Here is a 23,984-nt window from a genome sequence, read left to right on the forward strand (position 1 = left end):
CGATCGGAATCCTAACAAACGTAAATCTGCTGGTGGAGGTGTCTTTGTAGCTATCCGTGGCAAGTTGGAGGCAAAGACCATCGAGAACGATTCATGGAACAATGTGGAGCAGGTTTGGACAGCCATCAATCTGGGTGATCGCACACTATTTCTATGCGCTCTGTACATTCCACCTGATCGAGTCCGGGACAATGAATTGTCCGTCAGTTTTCACAAATATCGAAAGTGCCACTCCAGTTGATGAGATATTAATTTTGGGTAACTTTAATCTGCCAGGGATTCCTGTATCCAGATCCTGATAGCTCTACATTTCACGCAGGAGCTATTAGCGTACTCGACAACTACAGCGCATCAACGCCTTCTCAAATCAATCATGTAATTAACGAATTTTCAGAAGAAAGAATTACCTACCTTCTTATCAACATATTGAACATGATATATTTCGAAAAATTGTTTTCTGGAAAATGGTAGTAGCAATCACAAGAAAGCATAATCTCAATCGCGGTAAAGGCGTTCGGGGAAGTGACATTCATGGCATTGAAACCTCGTTGGAAATCATTCTTTCAATCCTACCGGAAACAGTGCACACCCGTCCATTATCGCGTGAATTTTACTGTTATATTTTGTGTTTCTAATTTAATGGTCACACTAATTACATTGTTTTCCTTTTGCCTCTAGACTCCGCCGTTTTTTTTTCAATTGAACAGTGCGCATTTACTTTCTGCTAAGGTCTGCATTTTTAGAATTTTTAGCATCCTTAAGGACAAACGAAAATCACATAATACATGCCAACTTAGACTATTCCAGTACTGTTGTAGAGTTGAAGAACTAAAAAAACTATATACGTATTGCATCATCGAAACTGAGATGGTTGGTTGAATAAACTAGAAAATATATTGCTGATCAATTATTTAGAATCCAATTGTTTATCTTGCAAGTTACTTTTTGGTTCCGGTATTTGTAACGCTACACTAGAAGAAGTTGCATAGAGTCTATATAGTCTAGTTGCCACTTGCCATTATAAATTTGGCCATTGCTAGGAATATTTTTTAGCGAGTCAATGCAATAATGCAAATGTTGAGATAATCTCTATAGATTAGTCATCTGAACCGTAGTAGCCAATTACAACTTTGTAACCGTATTTCAAGCGACGAATATTTACAAAAGAATTAAACAAGCGATTTGTTTTAATTTTCTTACCGACTGCTGCCAGCTGGTGCTTTACGATTCATCGTGAATGTGAGCTAGATCCGTGAAACGCCTTCACGACGAAGAATCCAACGATGGTTGCTGCTGCTATGCCAAGGCCAGCCTTCCACCAGAGCAACGGATCACTGGACATCAGGCCGAATTGTTTCAAGTGGCTGTAAAGGGAAGACAATGATCGGGTCAGTTTGGCCAGGGCCCGCGCGGTGTGTTTGCGGAAAGACACAGAGGGTCATGCGAATTGAGATTAGTGTTAATTTCAACTATAGCTAAGCAAGTAAATGACAAGATGTTAAGTGTTCCAGAAGAAAAATTGAAGGTTTAGCCAATTGATTAACTTAAAACCAATTCAACAGAGGAAAAGAGTTAGTATAATTTTGAATAATCCAATTAATGCTAAGCATTAGTATATGATGAGTTAGTAGCAGTATACAGAAATTGTTATGGCGCACATGTTTGTAGGTTGCAAACTTTACCAGTTCATCCAATAGTTATAACTTACGTTTGTTCCCACAGCTGCACCAATCTATGCTTATAGAAAAGAATCCACGCGGCTTGGAAACGACTAGATAAAGAAAAAGTGCGCTTTACTTACAGTAAATTAATTTATAATAGTGTTTTCAATTTCAAGACTACAAAACAAAAAGTACAGGATACGTGTGATATTCTAACGCTAACGGTTCGAGTCACCTAAAAACTCCAGAAAGGTAAAAGTTAGGCACTTGAATCGGTTCCACAAAATTCGCCCGAATGTCCAACAAATCCGAAAAACATTCGCCCCAATGTCATTATAGTATTGGTGGGTCCAGTTGTATCGACCGAAAATCCAAAGTCTTAAGCCAATCGGCCTACCCGCCGTCGCTGGAGATCACCCCCTTTATTGACGATTTCTAATAAACACCAGTTTTCAATGTTATACAGTGGTGGCCTTTCAATTAGCACAATAGGTCGATTTTGATACAAACTAGCCAACTTTGGCTATGTTTTGTTATGATCAATTGAGCTAAAATTTTGACACAGAGCTACAAATATGCTGAATTTTGCGTGAACGTAATATCAAATTATTGGAAGCGCTTGCCGGAAATTGACGGGATGGTTGAAAATGGCCAACTAATTAGCACATTTATAATTCGAATTTTCGAGATTATAACCAAATTCAATAAAATCTTGCTCAGTTGTTGGAGACCTGAATAAGCATCGAAAAAGCAGCAAAATGGTCATGCAATACCTAAACGAAACATTGAGGTACTTCATTAGAAAATTCACTAGGCATCCCCTTCGATCCCCCTATGAATTGTATTTGTAACAGTGTAACCCATAACGATAGTATAAAAAATTCTTTGATTTGTTTTCCGTCGATCTTGTTTTCCGTGCTGAGCACCAATGCTACCGACGCCAGGAAGGCAGCTCCCAAACCTGGTCCCCACCTATCGACCCATCAACTCATGAACCGGAGACCAACGGCTTTACTTCCCACCTTCCCCGTGATCAGAGATGTTATGCCTCAGAACATCCCGGCGGCGCCGACTGGGATTGAACCCAGGTCTGCTGGGGTGAGAGGTAATCACGCATACCACTACACCACCGGCGCCGCTAATAGAGTAAAAAAATATAAATACGGATGTAAATGCGTTAAACAAAGATATGTATAGTGCTTTAACTATATTTATGTTTGTATTACTTCCCCAGACAACCAGAAGTCATATAACAATGTGCAGACAGTATCGTAAATTGCTACAGTTTATGTCAAAATCGCATATAAGAATGAGATGCATCGCATTATGTTTAAGTTAAATCGTATGGAATGCAAATTTCCGACCTCTATGCGATGATTCATTTTTCCGTCGTACTGTATCACGAATCAAATCGGATTACATCGCAAGACTTTTAAAAGTGAATTTGTTATTACAGATTAAATCGTGTATGATGTTAAATCAACTCGTTTACAATTAAATTAAAATTTTCACGTATATGGCCTCCACTTGTGTACGTATAAGCCATTTCTTTGCATTCTATACGATTTGTTTGTTTGTATATATGTTTGTATATCACGAAAACAACTTTGAATATACGTGCATTCTGGTTGTCTGGGTCTGCGTGAAGTTAACGATTTTACATAGTTGAACATGCCAAGTTTCAAATAGTAGACAAAGTGGTCATTTTATACGATAGATGAGAAGATGAAAGAATAGAGTTGATAGTTCCGTTAGAATACGTCAGTGTGAAAATTGTACATAGAGAGTAGAAAGCGAGCAAGGACAACTTTGAAATCGGAATAATCATCTCTCTATACAATACAATACAAATACAAACATAAATATAGTTAAAGGACATAACTCTAGATGGAAGCTTACTATCAAGCCTAAGGCATATGATTTATTTAAAATTATAAATTCAAAAATCAGAAATTTCAAATATCCGAGTCCCAGTGTCTTGATGAACTGAGCAATTGAAATCTCGTCTTATCAAAAGAGTTCACACATTTTTCAAAGTCTCGTAATCTTAAAAACTTTCCAAAAACTGGAACTTGCTTTTTTCCGTGTCTTGGATCTTTAAAATGTTTTTCGGAGGGCGTTTAGCGGCATCACCCGTCGTTCAGAGGTTGAGTGCCACGAAGTGAGGGTTCGATTCTGCTCCAGCCGGTCGAACTTTTCGCAACCCGAAAATTTCCCTTCTGATCTATTGAGTGTTGTCCGTTGTCTAGTGTTAAGTGTTCAGTCTGTGCAACCTCTGGTTGAAGACGATGTCAATTGTTTTTTACATCCGAAGTACCTGAAAAAAATCCACACAGGATTTTTTTCAAGAATTTCTTTAGAATTATTTTAGTATTTACTAAAAATTCATCTTGATAGGTAGGGGAAATGTCGGTTTCGGCAATACCTTGACCTATTATCGTCAAGGGGTAAATAAAGTCCTAGAGCACTCAAATTTGGACAATAGATGCTCAGAAACACTATGTATCCACATGGCAAAATTGAGCTCTCAAGGACGTTGTTTGCCCCCTGACGATAATAGAATAAGGTATTGCCGAAGCCGCCATTTACCCTACTTTTTCTTGTTTTTTACTTTTTATTTTCTTCATAACATTATAGAATCTACAAACTCTTGGAATTCTCATTTGGATTTTTTCTCAGCGTAAAAGTAATCTCCCAACACTCAAACCCAAATCCCAACAACAATGTTCTTTTGAATTATTTTGAATTTCTGTTCGGGAATTCTTTGAAATGTTCATCAGAATTCATATGAAATCCTCATTTGAGTTCCATTCAAATTCTAAAAGGCATTGCATTATGGTGCTTCTTTGTAGAGTAATTTTTCTTATCACACCTCACAATTTCAAGATTTGTGAGGTTTATATATCTGTACTTTTCAGACATTGCTTACTTCTTGACAGCAAACAACAAGTAGTAGTTCGAGCTACGTGCATTTACAAAAACCTTAATATTTTTACTTGTGAAATCGCGAAGTGTACAGGGTGTCCGAATGTTATCAACAAAATGATGTTGAAATTATCTTTTATTGACAACTTAAAAAAATCAAAATACATTGTTTATTAAAGCAATATTTATAGAAGAAAACAGTCTTATTTTTTCATTCCAAAAAGGCCGCCCCGTGCTGAGATACACGCATTCACACGTTTCGGGAAGTTATCCACGATGGCCGCAAGTTCTTCTTCAGCTATTTCTACCCAAACCTTTATGCGGGGTTCTGCAGACTCTTGACTCCAAGATAGACCATACCGAATAGTCCATTGGATTTAAATCCGGTGAGTTGGAAGGCCATTCCTCTGTCGTCAAAAAGCTCGGAAAAAGGCGTTTGCAGAGACTAATAGACTTTTTTGCCCCATGAGCCGGCTGAGTCTTGTTGAAAAATCCACTCGTTGTTGCCGAAATGCTGTGATGCCCAGCTACTGAATCAATCAACAGCTTCTGATACACGGCTTGGTTCACTTTTACCCTTTTGGCTATGAAGATCAACGGGGTTTTGCCGGTGTGAGTTATTCCAGCCCAAACCATGACGGAACCGGTATGATGACTCCTTGAAATACTTCCTCGATTTTCAGAAATAACAGACTAACAGGAAGCAACTGCCGATCATTTTTTTCATCGGTAAACAGCACTGACTGATGGCGGCCCTCGGACAACTGGTTCAGAAGAACCTTAACTTATCTGAACCGATTTGTTTTCATGGTGTCATTCAAGTAGTGGTGTTTGCATAGTTTATATGATTTAAGCTTCAAGTCATCATGAACTATGGCAGCAGCGGAAGATTTCGACATTTCCAGTCATTTCGCCAACTTTCGGATGGAAATTGTTGAATTTCGCTTGATTCGTCGCCGGATTATCTCGCGCATTTGTGGAGTCCGAACGGTGCGTTTTTTCCTCTCTCGACGCGGTCTTCTAGCGTTCCAAGCTCCTGGAATCGTTTTATTGAGTCACTCACAGTAGATTTTGCCATATTCAGCGTCTTTGCAAACTCTGACACAGTTTTTCCTTGACGAAAAAGTTCAGCAACAGCTCCGCACAAACTATTCTGAAATCACAACCAAGCTTACGGCGTATAAAGACAATAGGTCAAGATATTAAACCATATAGGTATACTTAGTTTAATCCGTTTGGTTGTATAGAGGCATCCTGTCAATGTCTGTACGGATAATTTGAACGCTGATAATGAACGCTGCATGGAATCACCTTTAAATACTCCACCGAATGCTTTGAAGCTCTTCGTTTAATTTGAATTCCTTTAGGACTAAATAAACTACTTTAACATGGACTACTCCTAAGGATTCGTTCGGAATTATCCCCAACATTTCCATCTTTCTTCTTTTCAGAATTAGGCTGGAATTCTACTCAGAACTTCCTTGGAATCGTCCTTAAGCTATACTTGAAATTCTTTCAATTCAGTTGTATTAGAATTCTCCTCATTATTTTCTTGGACTTATAATCAGAAGTCATCTACAGTTCTTTTTCAGAATTCTTTTGAAATTCTGCTTAAAATTCATCCAACTCACAATTTCGATATAATTTTCCTAAACATTTTTTTTCTTTCCAAAATACCCGTAAAATCATTCTTTGTACTCATTTATTTTTCAAATTGCCTTGGATTGTTTCAAGAATTTACTTCAGGACTCTTTTGGGATTCTCCTCGGAATTCGTTTGATGCTCTCATCGCAATTTTCTTAGAGTTATCCTTAGATTTCACCACGAATTAGGAGGTTCTCTTCGAAGCAATCCTTATTTTTTTCTTAAAATTCTTATTACAACTACATTTGAGTACTCCTCAGAATTCCTTGAAATTTATTCCTTGATTTCTTTTTATGTGCATTTGAAAATTCTGTAGAAATTCTCATCGAAAGTTCGTTCTGCAAGTTCACTATGAACATTTTACAATAATTTCAATGTCTGTTTTTCTAGTAGATCAAATTATCTGAACTCCAGGACGATTAGAAGTACCTTGAACATCTGAGTTACTCGGAAATAACATTATTGCAGTCTTGGTTGATCTAGTAGAACAAATCAACTGATGTCCTGGACGATTTGGAAAACCTATAATTTCCGGTATACATAGTAATAAGTCGTGCATGATACACAAAGTCACATATATACGATTCGGTTATGATGATGGGACAACGAAAAAGTGCTAGGTTCATATTAGAATAAAAAAATATAATGAAAATGTCTCACCATTGGGCATACCCCAAGGAATATCCGTGTAAATACAGAACCGCGACGTGACCAACAAGTGTGACTTATGAAACTCTGGTAATTTCTCGATTATGTGCAGGGTGTTTGATTTGAATCGGTAAAAAATGAGAAAATTAGAGCCAAATTAACTTACAACATTTAGGACAACAAAATACTTCAGAGACGCAAAGGTTGATTTTCAAGAAAATTTGCATTTCAAATGAAAATGCATTATTTTTTTAAAAATAATGTTTCATCAAATCTAGGCCGGTATTATACAATAGAATGTCATAATGTAAGGTTTTTTTTTTAAATCTTTATTTAAGAGATTTTTAGCCATAGGCTAGTTCATCTCTTACATAATGTAAGGGTGTTTTTTACTCAGAATTTATGCTATACATAAATAACTGAAGATGATACATTGTTATTTTTTTTTTTCAAAGGTTACAAACAATACTCCTTTAGCTCAATCGGTAAAGGCGCAGCTACAAAGCAAGTCCATGCTGGAGGCGACTGAGTTCGTTTTCCGTCCGATCTATTCATTTTTCGGGTTGGAACATTTCTCTACTTCCTTGGGCATGGTACAGGCACAGACAACCAGACATAACACTCGCAAGTTGTTCATCGAACAAGCATTTAACGGACAATTTAAACGTATCGTAGTTGGTAGTACCGCCACCTGTGGCGCGCATAGTCAATTTTCTTGCGTTTGACGTTTACACACTACCGCCATCTGTTCAGTTTAGTGCCCACCACAGTGTACTCAACAGATGGCGGTAATGTTTTAGCGACGATGTTTTACAGTGAGAAATATTCAATGTGTTATGTCTGTTTGTCTGTGGTACAGGCATAGAAAGCTCTCAATTAAAATGTGAAAGTACTTCAAATAACACTAAGTTGAGAGTAGGCAAAAATCTAATAAACTATAAACAATAAGCTTGAAATGCCATGTAGTAGTATACAAATGGTATTTTTAGGTAATGAAAACAGTTTTTTTTTGTCGCGGATTAGTATTTGAAGTCGCGGATTTCTTTTGAGAAATCGCGGATTCCACGGATCAAATTTAGAAAATCTTGTAACAGCCCTGCATTCTACGTTGTTTATGACAGTGGCGTCAGGTAACCTCACTCTTTACCTGTTCTCAGACTTTATTACAGGTTACACGATGCGACTGGTTTATGGACATCTCCGTAGTCAAGATCTAACGAGTTTATTTTTGCTGCATGTTTTTCTTCCACAGATTTGGAATTTTTTGCATTGTTTTCCGTCGATCTTGTTTTCCGTGCTGAACACTAATGCTACCGACGCCAGGGAGGCAGCTCCTACACTTGGACCCTACCTATCGACCCATCAACTCATGAACCGGGGACCAACGGCTTTACTGATCAGAGATGTTATGCCTCAGAACATCCCGGCGGCGCCGACTGGGATTGAACTCAGACCTGCTGGGGTGAGAGGTAATCACGCTTACCACTACACCACCGGCGACTTAGCGGCGGTAACTAGTCACCGCGAACGATTCCTAAGAAAGCACTAGATGCGAAACTCGTCGCAGATGACCAAGGCAATGCAAGAAAATTAGTTTTCGTTAAAGGAAGTATTTCGACAAAGGTAATTGCTATCAGATATTTTTGCAAACAGTGACAGATAGCGGACATTGAGATCCAGTAGAGGTTCCGGGAAAAGGTGTTATATCATAACATGGTAAGTTTCAAATTTGCTTTTGTCGTAGTCGCCGTCATAGTCGCCGTACGCTGTACCATTCGTATATTTAAAATTAACTATCAACTAATTAACTATGAACTATCGCGTATCTCTGTTGTTCATTACATACCAAGCGAAAACCTAATAATATGTTGTCGTGGAGTGTTGTGGTTTTTAGAAGCTCGATGACCCTGGAGGGATCGTTTTTGTTTAGTGAGCAGAATATCATGGGTTTAATCCCAAGCTCTCCGACAACAGAATAAACCTCCATCATTGGGTTTCGAGAGCATAAAGCGCAGTTAATAACCAACAGTTGAATTATTTAAACTTTGAATTTCAGAAAGGATGTATGCGTGATTCAATTCTGAAGACACTGTTGGTGGATTACGGGGACGTCGCTTCATTTTAATACCTTCTTGTTAAGTCAATCGTAGATTGTGGTAATGTAAGGGACACGGTTGTTATAGAGCAACCGTTTTCACTTAATGAGTAGAAGACCATGGGTTAAAACCCAAGCCTCGGTACATTACTGAGTTGATCTAGCCAGGCCTCTATCGTAGAAAATCGTTAATAATAGAAATCGGTGGAACGATTTGGAAAAGTAATACGAATATTTAGACAAATGTGACGTACGCCTGATCCGGTTCGGAAGACATTTCGGTGATTTTTTTTTTTCATTGTAATCGCTTCTTGTAACCGATAATGAACGATCGTATTTCGACGCTTGTTGTGATGTGAGGGGAACAGTGGTCTTAGAGCGACCGTTTTTGCTTACTGAGCAGAAGATCGTGGGTTAGAACCGTAATGTAATTCCGTTAAAAAAAACGGGTACGTAAAAGAAATAATATTTGAGTTTTAGGAAAGACGTGTTGATTGGAGATCCATATCGAATTCTTCCCAAGAGCAGTTGTTGTCGTCGTCGGGATCGAAACATACTAACAACAAATTGAACGGAAACTTGATCGTAATGGTTTTGTGATATAAGGAGCTCGGTGGCGACCGATTTTGCGTACTGAGTAGAAGACCGAGGGTTCAAACCCAATCCCTTTCGCGCTATGGAATCGTTAGGACATCAATTCAGCATATCGTTTACCAAAACGAATCCTGCTGTAATCCCAACCCTTTTATTCAACATCCAAGTGATTTCTCGTGGAAGTGCAGAGGTGTTCTAGGCATTCATTAAAGCGAGTATTACGTCAACATATTCCTACCCATTCCTTTCTTGACCAGCATTCGGACATGGCTGGCGCTGGTATTTCCTAATTTTAGATCATCAGTATTATACATTGAGGAAGAATGCTACTCCCAAGCAACGTCTATTGGTTTTCTGTGTAATTACAGTTGATCTGGAAATAACAGAGTTGCATCCTCGGGCGGTCAATCATGCTCATGCTCATCTAAGTTGTTAAGATTTTCAGAATCTTGTGAAATTTTCAAAATCCTAAATATTAGGCTTCTCCTTGCCATATGGGTACCACCGACAAACCGACATGAATGGCCATACAAAGTACCATCAAATTTCTGATCAAAACACAAAACTGACATCGGCCGCCGTGTTCGCGAAAAATGTGTATCCTAGCCACGAACACGCATACAAAATGTTTGAGTTGGTGGTGTCTAAACTATTCCGGGCAAATTATTTTTATCTAGATAACAAATTTCTATGGTTTTTACACATAGGATCGCTGCACATTTGAATCCGCCGTTATAGATTCTCGATCAAGAGTTGATTTTAAGTTTCATGTCGGTTTGTCGGTTTGGGTACCACCCTCACTGACCATGTTAAAAAGTGGCGGGAAGACATTTGAAGATATTTTTCAATCTTGTTGCAGCATTCGGGTAAATGGTCCCTTAGGGCGAATGTTATAGAATGTTTTGCAGCTCCAGCCGCGTCAACCACTTTTCAGCATTTAACCAAATATACCATATTAGTTATCCCTCGTAATGTTTATAAAACACATTAGGTGCCTTAACTATATTGTTGATATAGTATAAGGAATGTATCGGAAATAAACTATCCACATACATTTGCGTTGCACGCACGTATTTGTGATGGGTTTAATATGCTTATCACTGCATCCTGTGCGTTTGACTGTGATTTTTCGTTTATTTTCTTTTTTGTACGGTTTAAATTCTTCTTTTCCAAAATTTCGCGCATTGAAAATGAAGTGAAAATTAAGGTTTTGGACACATGGCTAAGTGAAAAGGGTGTAACTATGCGAAAATTGTAAAATCCATCATAAACAATTTTTGGGGAACACTATTCTTTGGATGAACTGCCAGGAAGAGGTAGAAAACTCGGATCTTCCAACCCGAAACTGGACCAGAAAGTGGTATATCTAATTAGGAAGAACAAATCAATGTCGATACGTGATTTGGCCAATAAAGCGGGAACGAGCGTCGGATTGATCCAACGTATCAAGAAACGGAACAACCTGAAGACCTATAAGAAGCAGAAAATCGGCAAACAAAGTGCAGAACAAAAGCAACGTGCTGCAACAAAGGCCCGGAAATTGTATTCGCGAACTTTGCAGCGACCGGATGCATGCATTTTGATGGACGACGAAACTCAAGCAATATGTTCCTGCGGTTTGAAGTCTACCATTTTTTACACTACCGGAACTATAAATGCGGAAATCTATCGATCTGAGTGTCTGCAGAAGAGGTAACTCCTTAGCGTTAGTGTTCTAGATGTACTTCCACAGTTATTAATTGAGAGCTTTCTATGCCAACCAATGTATGCATTTGAATATTGTGTGGCAAGCACAATGATACTCTATGCCCAGGGAAGTCGAGAACATTTCCAACCCTGAAGATTTCCTCGACCGGATTGGGCATCGACCCCGTTACCTCCGGCCAAGTAATACCGTTGGCCTTTACAGAATAGGCTATCTGAGGTCCTCTACCTAACTCTTGTCCCATAATTTCCCTTACTCAGTTTTTCCCGCATCTTACCCCATATTTTGTCAATGTGCGTATGCTGCGTATGACTCTTTCCAACTGTGTTGCATTATGTGGGTTAAACTTAAACATACACGAAAACTCCATTACCGTGCCAGTTGTGAACAAAATGAAAAACCTGCAGCCATTAAACAAATCCAGCTTATATCAAAACTCGAATCAATCAAACACTAATCGAACAATAACCCCAACAAGATCTCCGTCAACATAAATTAGAACGTAAGTTTGCAATTTTTGCTCTTTCCATGTAAGCCTGCAGCCATTTTCAAAACTACAACTCTACTTCAAATTGTGAAACAAAAACCTGCCTCATAATGTAAAAAGTAAATGTACTCACGGAAATGCGGCCATCGTCGCCAGCTTCGTGTAGATGTCCTTCTTGTTGTGCTTGAAGCTGAAGTACTGCGGCGGAAGCAGTTTGTACTTGTGGCAAAAGTCCGGCGATTGAAGCAAATACTCCTGCCGGATTTCCTCCATATCCGCCTTGGCACCGACAATCAGGACCGGAATCTTACTCTCGGCAAAGTATTTGATGTATATCCGAGCGATATACTCGAACGACTTTGGGTTGTTGATGTCGTACACCAGGCAAGCCACGTCGCAGTTGACTTCGCTCGGTTGTAACGGGTCCAGAACCTGGCGCACGTCAATGTCCCGCAGAACGAGGTACTTTTCCTGACCGTACACCTGAACGGTGTTGATTGCGTACTGGTTGGTACCACGTATATCCTTATCCGTTAGTTTCTGGAATGGTTTTTTTGTTGTTTTAATCGAAATGGATTATTCAAATGGCTCGATACTCTTACCCGCATGTCCTCTGATAGGAAAGCCCTGCAGAATGCTGTCTTTCCGGATCCCTTTGGACCAATCACGTGACACATGTAGACGGATCGACTGTTTTGCTTCTTGGCCAGATCGATCCTTCGCTCCCGTGTGATGTGTATCGCTGCCAGCTGGGATTCGTTCTCGTGTACGCTGAATCCTAAATAAGCCAGGTATTCTAGGGTTTTGTTCAGGTCAACAAGCGTCATCAACGTCCAGCGACACATCCAACCGTGTAGCGTTGGCCAACCGGATTCGTTTGTCGGAACCGTCCGCTTGATATCGGTCGAGAAAGGTGGACAAGGGCAAGCACTGAAAACGACTCGGAACTCCTCCGGAGAGAGAGCATTATCTCCGTCCCTGTCACTTCGCTCAAACAGCGAAATTAGAAACTGTTGACCACGGTGGGATAATTCGGTACTGCTACCGGGAGGAATTTTGATCGTTGGGTGAAGATATTCCGGGCTCATTTCTAAATTTTCATTATAACCAAACCGACGCAACACGGCCCATGTTGTTTCATTCCTTCCCCGTTGGATGAACAGGCAGTGCAGAAAGAGGAAGCCCTTTAGCGTAACCGAATCATTCCGGATGCCATCCGGTGTGTTTTTCATTAAAACGGCCTTCACCTCGTCTAGGACCTGTGGCTGCAGTGGTGCGTTGAAACAGCGACGCTGGAAGTGGTTCAGCTCATAATCGTTTAGCAAACCATCCCCGTCGATGTCACATACTTTGAATATTCGAACCAGGGCTTTCTTGCAGGTCTCGGTTAACTGAAATTAAATTTTCTTGTTTAAATATGTACCTATATTTTTTTTTATAGCTTACATCCTGTTCCTCCATGATATACAAAGGAGCTGTTGGATGAAGAACTGCTTTTTGCGCGTAGTAAAACATTTCCGAGATATTGTGCAGTGTTTTCGCCGAACATTCTACGCAGCTCTCAACTTCTGGAAAGTCCTCCATGATTGATAAAACATGCTGAATCGTAAAACAAAAAACACAATTGCATTTCGTTTGCGTTGTTAGTCATACTAATTCACACTTACGTCTATCGTTGAGTAATCGATGAGATCAATTTTATTACCAACGAGGACCACTGGCTTTCGCTGCTCGCCGGAGCACTCCCGAATCACCGGTAACCAATGGGTGGTGATCCGATCCAACGATTCATCACACTCAACCGAATAGACAACGCAAACAACGTGTGCTTTCTGGATTTCTTCCGCTAGGGTTTCATCAGGTTGCTCGGTAGCTAATCAAAGATTTTAATTAATTCATTAAATAATCCAACATTGAATCCGCAATTTACCCGAATAATCTACGATATTTGTTGGTACCTGTTCCGGCGTGACATCCGCCGGAATGGTAATCTCTTCTGCCTTCGTGGGAACATCTTCCGGAAACTCTTCACTGACTAGCGAAAGAATCAGTGACGTCTTTCCGACGCCCTGATCCCCCACGAGCAGAATGCGGACGTGTCGTCTATGAGACGAAGACCATGCCACCATTATCGTGCAGTTTGTCCTATGCAGGAACGAATCTCAACTCACATCTAGGAAGCGCCTGATATAAAATCAAAACATAAACCTTCCTCCTGATAAGATAAGCCTTCGAGAGAAACACAGAAAAGAAAAACTTACACAATCGATCGTCAAAATAGCTTCACCTTGCCACCTTCCCCTCGAAACAAAATTTAGTTCGGGGATCTTTCTTCCCTTCGCGTATCAAAAACAATTTACTCCACCAGGCTCCCACGACTTTTACTTGGCTTCTATCCGGTGGGGGTCAACAGCATAAAAGCGATCCCACAGCATAAAATCAACATAAAATTTCACTTCACCTTCCTTCCCGTGCACCCAGAAAACACTCTTTTTTCGTTTACTCTGCTACACAGTCCGGAACGGTACAATCACACCGCAATCTACTCTGCTCTCGAAGAGCACCTTTCACCACCGGATGGCAAATCACTGTTCTACGGCACACACAAATACGTGAAAATCCGATCGTTCTTTTCCTCCCAATCCGCGAGCACCGGGAACTTCGTGGCATCCAACAACTCCCCCGCCGAGATTTCGCTCGACGAAGACGAATCGAATCCGTTCTGCGTTTTTTCTCCTTGCTTTTATGTTTGTTATGCACTATATACTCTGATCGGGAAGGCGACCGCGACGGTGAGATAGTTACGAAACCATCTGCCTCTGCACCGAGTTTGCAAGTTCTGACTGACTGACTGACGGGTGAATGAATGGGAAAGGACAAGACGAAGACGGATGAAAAGAAAATACGGAAAATATTTACACTTCGTGAGTTTTTCCACTTTTGACAGTGTTCTCTTTCGATGTGTTGTCCAGGGTGTGTATAATAGGGTGTTCTCGAGTGCTCAATCGTCATTCTTCGCTGCATACACACTAGTGACGGTAAAAGCACAAACGAAGTGACAGACGACTAACTGGCGAAGAAATCAATTAAAATAATGTGGTTCGCTGTTATAGAATTTTCTTAGAAGCTTGTGCCATCAGCCACCAGATGGGCTAGTATTTTTGTTTTGATTTGAACATAGTTGATTTTGTGTGCAATATGATCTTTGACAGTGTGCAAAGAGTGTATCATTTTGTCATTTTTTTATGCATTTCAGTTTAGAGTAGAGTGAAAGAGATAGAACCAAAACATTCTAGTACATTTAGTGCTGCCATGTGGTACAATCAACAATCAATACGAAACTAACGATTTTAAATTGGCTCACCACTTTAGTAGCCTATTGGTCCCAAGCAAACGATTAACGTACCCTATTCTAGTTGAAATTCTATTACTACACTATGTTTGTTTTGATTCGCTATGAAAGTTTGACAGATAACATCAGGGGTGTGTGGATTCATGCAGAACATGCAGGGGTGAGTGAAATAGCTTGGGACTGCTTGGGACCGTTGTTCTGGTACTGAGTGAGCCAAAAATAATAATGATTTTCTTCGGGACCCAGTGGTCTTAGACCCTAATAAAAATTGTATGGTTAATTTGCTTAACGACGTGTTCTGGGTATCATCCAAACCATTTGTGGAATAGTTCAATGATTTGGGTTATCATTCGTTTATGGTTATTTTTTATTAGGGGAGTTACCTCTATGATAGAACCAAAACATTCTAGTACATTTAGTGCTGCCATGTGGTACAATCCATTATTAGTGCTGCCATGTGGTACACTGAAAAATTGCAATAGCAGGTGCGTCACCAAAGTTTTCGAGCCGCTCCGTCGCTGTCACTTCGTTTGTGCTGGTACCATAGAGATAACCGAATGATCTAATTTACTCCAGCCATGTGTGATACAAACACTGATGCACTTCGGGGGGCCACTTCTGCCATTATATAATTCTGTGGTAAGAATTTAAGTTAAAAAAAAACTAACAGCCTTCAAAGCTGAAAATATTTGTACTAATTCTTAAACTTCAATAATTTAAAAAATATTCCTTCAGAATTGCAGTCTAATATCATTATTGAACATAAAGTTTGATTAAAAAGAATTATTCTTATATATAAATTTACAATTAATTTAGCGCCTAAACTTCAGCCATTTAATTCGCACTCGTCGACACAAAACTATTCAAAACTCATGAAATTTGTCTTGCAACGGTGATAGCAAACTATAGCTAAATATTTCTTTAGTATTTTTAAGTATGCTCAGGTATCTTAGATATCAGTAAGTATAAAACGAGAAATACAAAGCTTATAGCGAATTTGTTTTTGATACAGTTCCAACCTGGTTCGGGTATCAAGATGGAGTCGGCTTGATGTCTGTCAAATGTCAGTGTAAACGTTTGTTTTTGTAATCTGGCTCGGGATGAGATTCGCACTAACAATAAGCTCAAGTTCGAACGGGGTTGGAACTGGTTCCAACGTGGATAATAAACAAATTCCCTATTAGAGTGGGATGGACCTAGTATAGGCCCATTCTGCGCGGCGTGAGAGGTGGGGTGACTCGCTGTCACTAGTGAAGTGACAATTGTCACCTCGCGTGAGGTGAATAATCTCCGTGCAAATCAAATCGAGAACCACTTCACCCGAGGTGACAATTGTCACTTCACTGTCACCTCACCTCGCGCCGCGCAGAATAGACCTGAAAGCTTATTTCTTTGGGTCGAATAGTACGTTCAAGCGCTGTCCAGACTGAGCAGTTATAACATGTTATAACGGTTGCCAAATAATTGCAACACAGAAACCACCATCAAGATAGCGCTATAACATGTTATAACTCTGTAGTCTGAACGTACTATCAGACTACAGATTTATAACATGTTATAGCGCTATCTTGATGGTAGTTTCTGTGTTGCAATTATTTGACAATCGTTATAACATGTTATAACTCTCCAGTCTGGACAGCGTTTGACCAGCGTTGAGGTTACATGATTGCAAAAACAACGATGACATTATTGTTACATGATTGCAGGTTTCAGGTTTCAGATGTTCAGGGGAAGTGGTAATATTCGACTTGGACTAAAACGCGTCATGCGGCACCTCAAAACATTTAAGCATTCCACAACAGGTTCAATGGTGGTGAAATTGAGTTGACTCTCAAACACTTCTTTGAACGCCATCGCCTCGATTGTTTTTTTAAACGAACAACAATTAAAAGAAAGCAGAATTTCATTCGAGGAAGCAGCCATGCGGGTATGGCGTTCGAGGTAATGGAAACACAACTGCCAGAGACGTGTACCAGCATCAACTCACATGAACATTTAAAATAAAGATCATTCCTCTATTCTGCGAGTCGAGTAACTCTCTGCCACTAGTTAGGAAGTCTCGTCGTGGTGACGTGACTATCCACTTGTTTGCACGGTGTGTAATGTCAAAATATTAGCCTCGAACATTCGGTGTTGTCATAGAATCGATTCAACTCATCAAAAGGAAAGTGATATAATCTTATGAATGAAACGACATTCCCATCCAAAACCAGCAAAATGGAGCACAGCGCAAAACACTGATACTTATCAATCGTATTTTTCTCGTTTTATTACTAAGCTCTTTCCCTGGCGGATGACGTTAAGACAGTTAATTTTCCCTAAATGAATAATTTTCCAGTTCCCATCTTAGTAAAAAAAAGAAGTTTTAAATTATACACACACTACGAAGTTCGCCTTTTTGCTGCTTTCTTTATTTGCATTTAGTAAATTCACGCGTTTTATGTTGCTCACAAAGCATGACTTTTCCTTGGTTGTTTTTTTTACAATTTAATGACTATTCCAATCAAAACAACTGTTCTTCACTTCATACCGCAAAATCCCGTCCCATCACACCGCGCATACAGTCTCCCCCCTCTCCCCCACTCAGATAACGCGCGCTTCGCATCGCTTGTTGGCGCTGGATTCACCACCATACGCAGAACACACACGCTTCCCGCAAGTCTTCTTCTTGATAGGTATTGACCTGTTGTTTTACCCTTGTTCTAAATTTGTTATTCATATGCTCCTTTTTAAAAGAACTGGTAATGCAGCGGTTTGTTGCATTTTTTTTTTGTATGATTTAGCAATAAAGTCTTTCCGTTGATTTCCCTTTCCCCTTTCGTTTCGTTTCAACACTTTTGTCTGTTGGTTGTTTTTCTGTTAGTTTTATTTGTTAAAAACCGGCTGCTATTTTCTTTTCCTTATACTGATGATGACTTTGATTAGACTTCATTAATTATACAAGAGAAAAACTTGCTTGCTTGCTGATCCGACTGAGACGATTGACTATGATTGATTAGTGTTTAGAAAGAAAGTGTTTGCTCACTTTTGTTATTTCAAATTCCCTACGTTTGACAGTTTTCTGTTTGCAGTAGCTATTGTTTTTTTTTGCGAAGTTCCTCAAAGAAAACACATAATTCAGGTTTACATAGAACGAAATCTGAAGCGACATAGTTCAATTTCCGTTGGTTGTTTCTATTACTTTTGCTGCAATGACATGATTAAGTGTGTACGTATTTGGGTGTTTATTCCACTTAGGTGTTGTTGTTTGTTTTTTTTTTATGTAATTACATAGCAATTCATATTATATCATTCTTTTGTCCCATTTTGTCAATGTACAAAATAGAAATTAATATGCTTAACGTGCGTTGAAGACGATTTTTTGTTGATGTTGCATATTTTTCCGATATTTTACTCGGTAGCCTCGTATGATTCGATCGTTTCGCCACAGCAAAGGTCGCCGCCTTCCGGGACGATGGAAGTTCTGGACGTTGGGATGAAGCGATGCGCCGATGAGTGTCCAGCATCGTCAAACTCGAATGGTACTTGCGTTGGTTCCGGAAATGGTTCACCGCAAGAAGCAATGGCAGCTTCCAGAGCTTCCAGCTCCTCGTCGTGCTGCTCGCGAGCTTCCTCTGCGTCATCTAAGCTGGCAAACAGAGCTGCGTCTAAACTATTTACACTGATTCCGGACGTTTCCATGATGACTGGCATTGCCACCAGCAACGGATCCATATCCGCTACCTTCCAGCCACGTTCCAGACCTGGTGGGTGGAAGAAATAAACAAAATGTTTAAATAAATGCCGGTTCACAATCCCAAAATTTAAGCTCAAACAACTACACAAATACCATTTTTCTTTCAAGGTAAGCTGTTATAACAGGACGTCATCGGATCAATTATTTACGGAAATTGGGCCTTCCGGCAGACTAACAGACATATCTTTTGCTTGCCATTTATATTAGACTCATTTAGTGATGAATTATTGAAATTTTGGTTAATTGACAGTGGTGCCATCTGAGGCGTTTGACGTGTTAAGCTATGCTTAACCGTGTGATCAATAGATGGCGGTAATGTTGTCATTCAGTGATTTATGTCTGCTCGTATGAATCCGATTACGACCTAGCAGAATATCTTGTAAATATGGGTGATAATGTTCGGTAGACAACACAACAGAAAAAAAACACCTCTAATATAATCAACACAATTTTGAAACCAAAAACCAAAAGTGCATACAGCAGAGCAAAACAAAGATAACAAAAATGAAAAAGTAGACAAATTTAAAAAAGTATATGAATATATTTGTGTATATTTCTTCCATGCACTGCGTCTTCTTCTCGGCTTCGTATGAGTTTGTTACTGATACTGATAATTTCAATACATCAATTATGGTTACTGTGCACAACTACATGACATTTTTGCGTTCGTATGTTTTCTCGAATAACGTAGTTTTGATTAAAAAAATATACTTTTCCTCTATATTTCCACAAAACTACTCTGGATGTTAACTGTTTGGGATAGCTAAATAAATAATTATTCTCCATATTTTAAATAAAAATCATAGCTAGCATGTGGGTCGATGCATGGAGCGCGCTTCAGTACCAAAAACAACAACGAGTTATAAAGCATTGCCTCTCACAGGAAGTTATATGGTCAACATATATACTTTTATACATTTTAGCATTGTTCCCAATCACTTGATTGTTTGTGCCGTCGATCGTCGTGTCGTCGGCACCCTGCTGTTGTCGTTGTTGTTCTTGTTGTTGTTGTTGATGGTGCTGGTGTGCTGGTGGTTGTGGTGGTTGGGAGGTGTTGGGTGGCATTTTGACGGGTGCAGTTGGTTTGGGGTTGAGCGGAACAGATTAGAATACAACTGAAAAAATCATAACAGGAACAGGAACCAAAAACAAACTTAAAATAGAACACGCAAGACGATACTATATTAAATATACCGCCCGACAGTGAGACAGTGAGAAAGAACGACGACAACACGACAAACCAGAGAACAATATTGCGAAACGAGCGAGAGACTGAGAGGAAATCAGGGTGTGGTAGAGTAATGGAAGGATTACTAACTGGCCGAATTTACAGGAACATGATGGTGGAGATGATTGCTGGCGGATGCCGAACCGATGGACTTCGTGTCCGATCCGGACATGCCACTACTGCCGTCGGTGGCCACTATTCGTTCTCCGGACGATTGCATTTTCGCTGCCGCACCTAGCAATTGCTGCTGTTTACTCCTAAGCGTATCCTCTATCATTGTAGCTAGTTTTTCACGATCCGTCTGAAAAAAAGAATAACAAATTCCGCATGATCAGTAATGTCCTATCGAAACCCCTATCCAGCGGCTACAATACTTACTTCATGAATAAATCCTAAATGTACTAGTTCATGCGATAGTGCGACGGCAGAATCGTCCGGCGAGATGGGACATGTTAACTGTCGGTTCATCTTATCTTCCATCCTTAATAATATTGTCATCTGAAAAATATGAATAGCGAAAATTGTTTAAGCATGTAATTTTTCATGAAATTGATGTCGAGATAATGCATAGGAAAGGGAAAGACCGACTTAAGTGATTTAGGTTCCTACAGATAACTTGAATGCATGTTCCTGCAACTTATGCACATGAATACTGCAAAATTGTAAATTGTACAAAAACAAGTAGCGGTAAGAGGGGCGTAGTGAACAGGTGGGGCATAGTGAGCATCCCGTGCACCAGCTTGAACTTCCGGCCGTTCGGAACAAATTGGTTGGTAGTAGGATCAATATCATAATGATATTGAACCTACTAAGAGTTGATTTGTTTCATGCAGCTAGAAATCCAGGGCCAAACTGCGGGATGCTCACTATGCCTGTTCACTGCACCTCCTCCCCCTAATCGATGAAAATTTGAGACGATCTGCGTTAATTTTCAAATAAGTTATTACGAATGATTGGGAGACGAACCAGCCCAAGGCTAAAAGTCTCTTTAATAAAGAAAAAAAAAAAAAAAAAGAAAAAAAACGAATGATTTGACGATATTTAGGGCCAGGTGGAGCAAGAGTGCCACCCCTAAACATTTTGAAAATAAACACATTTTCAACGCTAGCTCACTCCCCCCCCCTCACGAATCGAGGAAGCTGAAATCGACCAGACAGCCGCATTGAAGAAATTCACTAAAAATCGCACGCTGTCGCTGAAACATCACTAGGTTAAGCGGGATTTAGACTAGGCAAGTCAAATGATCAACTCAGTTGAATTCAATTGGCTTGAAAAGTTGAGCCTGGTTCAACTTTTTCAATTCAAGTGAGTGATCAAGTCAGTTGAATGGCATGGTTTACACGTTCAATTCGCGTTCAAGTCAGTTGAATTCATCTGACTTGATCAATTGACTTGCCCTATCTAAACCCAGCTTTAGGCTCACTATGACTTCAAGCGAGTTAGTAGTCGTTGCTAATTGCGTTATCAACGAGGGATGCAGAGCAAATTCAAGCACACCTTCACCAGACTTTTTAAATGAGCAGCACAGAGAGTCGGGCATATATGTACCATCGTCAATGATATTGTAGTGTACGGCGAAGTCGCTTCCACCCCTCAGGAGGTCTGCCGGTTGTTTTCTAACAAGTTTGCCAGCGTTTTCTCTGATGAGAGATTGACCGACGAACACGTTACCTTAGCAGCAAGCAATGTAAAGGGTGTTACGATCAAAATTTGGTCGACTTAAACTTGACGCATTTCTTTTAAACGATCATGTCGCCGCAGCGACGACACAAAGAGTGCCTTATAAGAAGGTAGTGACTCCAAATCGCGACGATAAACAAAACAAGGCGGCCAAAACACGATCCCGTAAGCTCTACATGACGATGCTGGCGAAGTTCGATTGCGTGGTAATGGACGAAGAAACCTACGTCAAGGCAAACTTCAAACAGCTTCCTGGGCAGGAGTTTTATACGGCCGGAAGGGGAAAGGTGACAGGTATTTTCAAGCATATGAAACTGTTGAAGTACTATCTGGTTTGGCAGGCTATCTGTACCAGGAAATTTACGGGAACGAGTGTCTGGAAAAACGTCTGCTGCCGTTGCTGAAGCAACACGATTGTTCCGTGCTGTTTTGGCCGGATTTGGCATCCTGCCATTACGCAAAAAAGGCCATGAAGTGGAACCCGAGCAAAGTCGGTTAACAAAATGGAAGCAAATCGATATTAAAGTTTTCAGTTCCTATCATAATGAAAACTCATTTTGATTTCAATTTTCGCGACATAGGGGAAATGTATGTAATGTCGGCCTAAGTGTCCCTAATTTGGGCCCATACATAAATTCAGCAATCGATTAAATTTTCAATAGCAACCAAAAATATCCATTAGTACCGTCCCAATGATACAATTGATAAATAGCAGATTTTCAGCGATGGGCCCAATTTTAGATCCATAGGCCAACATTAGAGCCATTTCCCCTAAGTCTGATATCATATTGTGCTTCCATTATGCAGTCATTTTTTTTAATAAATGCAACTTAACTTCAATTTCTGCTGTTAACGTCTTGTTTAAAACTTCATTTAAGTTCATCGGTCGTTGAAGTAACGATTATTGTTTTGTTTAACACATTTTAGGTCATTCGTGACTTGCCCGGGGTGAGATTTGATCTTAATTGAGTCTTAAGTCTTTTAGCGTGAGAAGCCAGGCCCGTATTCAGTTAAACATTATGAATTCAAAATCAGTAATTAAATTGATTTCATTGAAAGCAGGATAAGTTCTTCATTCCTTTATTTAACGTCGGTCTCTGTTCCGCAATCTAGTGCCAATCACCGACGGGCATCGATTGTCATCCATTGACGGCAATCGAATGTGCAGGAAGGCAGCTTCCACCACCTGCGTAGGATATCGCACCCATTCAACAACCACACATGGGCCGGGACCAACGGCTTTACTTCCCTTCTGAAGGAAGACGTGACCAGAGATTTTTATGCCTCAGAAAAATCCCACCGACCTCGGCTGGGATTGAACCCAGGCCCATTGGGGTGAGAAAGCAGTCACGTTTACCTCTACACCACCGGCGCCGGCTACGCTTTAGTACCTAATAGCCTTTAAAATGAAGGTCAAAGTTTTACCATAGAGGTAACTCTAAGACCAGAAGGTCCCGAAGAAACGAGCTCAACTTTTTGGCTCAGCTCTGGTACTATCTTCGGTCCCAAGCTAATCGATTCACCCCTCGAAACATAGGAAAATCCACTAACCCCTCATTTTATCTGTCAAACTTTCATAGCGAATCAAAACAAACATAGTGTAGTACTGGAATTTATACTAGAATGGGGTACGTTAGTCGATTTGCTGAGCCAATTTAAAATCGTTGGTTTCGTATTGATTGTTGGCGCTACTGTATCTGTCGCTTGGATTCTGGCAAAGTTGCCAGTCTTCTTGATATGATGTCTTCGCTAAAAGGCAACAATATATGCTTTTTGCTCTCATTTAAAACCTAATGGCTTTGAGGTTGCTATTAATGATAGAACACGTTTATAGAGTATTTTATCGAAACCTTAATAAAAAATCGCGATTTATAGAAGTGTTTTATGGTGGGATTGAGAGCTGATTTAAATTTAATTTTAAAACAAGACAGTTTTTGACTTGCTCGCCAGACTATAAAAGATTTTTAAAACAGCAAAAAGGTGAATTACTAAGCATGAATGTTTTACATTTTGAAATGATGTATTTAAACTAAATGGATTGTTCATTGCCATTATAAAACCATCATAAATCCGAGTGGATGCCAAATTATTGCAGAATTGTTAGTTGGGAAGCAGTTTAAGGCAAACTGACGTTCTGCGACGAACAAAGTGGACGAGGTGGCTGTACAGAATCTGATGGCAGGAGTAAAAAGAAAAGAAAGCCCCGGCAATTCGGATTCGGTCAACCGG

At 39.9% G+C, this 23,984-nt stretch overlaps 2 protein-coding genes across 5 annotated transcripts in view; both read right to left on the reverse strand.

The window, feature by feature from the left end:
* Window positions 1–609: 609 nt before the first annotated feature.
* On the reverse strand, window positions 610–14,579 carry Miro (mitochondrial Rho GTPase). 3 transcript variants are annotated; one of them, XM_065224519.1, is made up of 8 exons: window positions 14,021–14,578; window positions 13,690–13,943; window positions 13,427–13,632; window positions 13,206–13,358; window positions 12,362–13,150; window positions 11,893–12,299; window positions 1,709–1,771; window positions 610–1,364 (listed from the first exon to the last, which is right to left on the reverse strand). In XM_065224519.1, exons 2-8 carry the CDS (start codon window positions 13,886–13,888, stop codon window positions 1,229–1,231), a joined length of 1,953 nt encoding a protein of 650 aa, XP_065080591.1. In that variant the 5' UTR covers window positions 13,889–13,943; window positions 14,021–14,578; the 3' UTR covers window positions 610–1,228. The 3 variants fall into 3 exon arrangements, with proteins under 3 accessions (XP_065080591.1, XP_065080593.1, XP_065080592.1); XM_065224521.1 differs by lacking the exon at window positions 1,709–1,771 and having other exon boundaries at window positions 14,021–14,579; XM_065224520.1 differs by lacking the exon at window positions 14,021–14,578 and having other exon boundaries at window positions 13,690–13,997.
* A 2,895-nt stretch (window positions 14,580–17,474) lies between these two features.
* Madm (MLF1-adaptor molecule) overlaps window positions 17,475–23,984 on the reverse strand; it is a 103,115-nt gene continuing 96,605 nt past the window's right edge. The window contains exons 8-10 of one of the 2 annotated variants that reach the window (XM_065224534.1): window positions 20,454–20,573; window positions 20,166–20,376; window positions 17,475–18,854 (exon numbers count right to left, since the gene is read on the reverse strand). In XM_065224534.1, the coding sequence (XP_065080606.1) occupies window positions 18,502–18,854; window positions 20,166–20,376; window positions 20,454–20,573 (684 nt within the window). In that variant the 3' untranslated portion in view covers window positions 17,475–18,501. Of the gene's footprint in view, window positions 18,855–19,371; window positions 19,963–20,165; window positions 20,377–20,453; window positions 20,574–23,984 lie in introns of those variants that run through there. The other variant, XM_065224535.1, reaches the window with a different exon arrangement.

This window comes from Ochlerotatus camptorhynchus, unplaced genomic scaffold, assembly GCF_037179485.1.
Source record: "Ochlerotatus camptorhynchus isolate MF236.1 unplaced genomic scaffold, CSIRO-AGI_Acam_v1.1 ptg000212l, whole genome shotgun sequence".
In the NCBI taxonomy this organism is placed as follows: Eukaryota; Metazoa; Arthropoda; class Insecta; order Diptera; family Culicidae; genus Ochlerotatus; species Ochlerotatus camptorhynchus.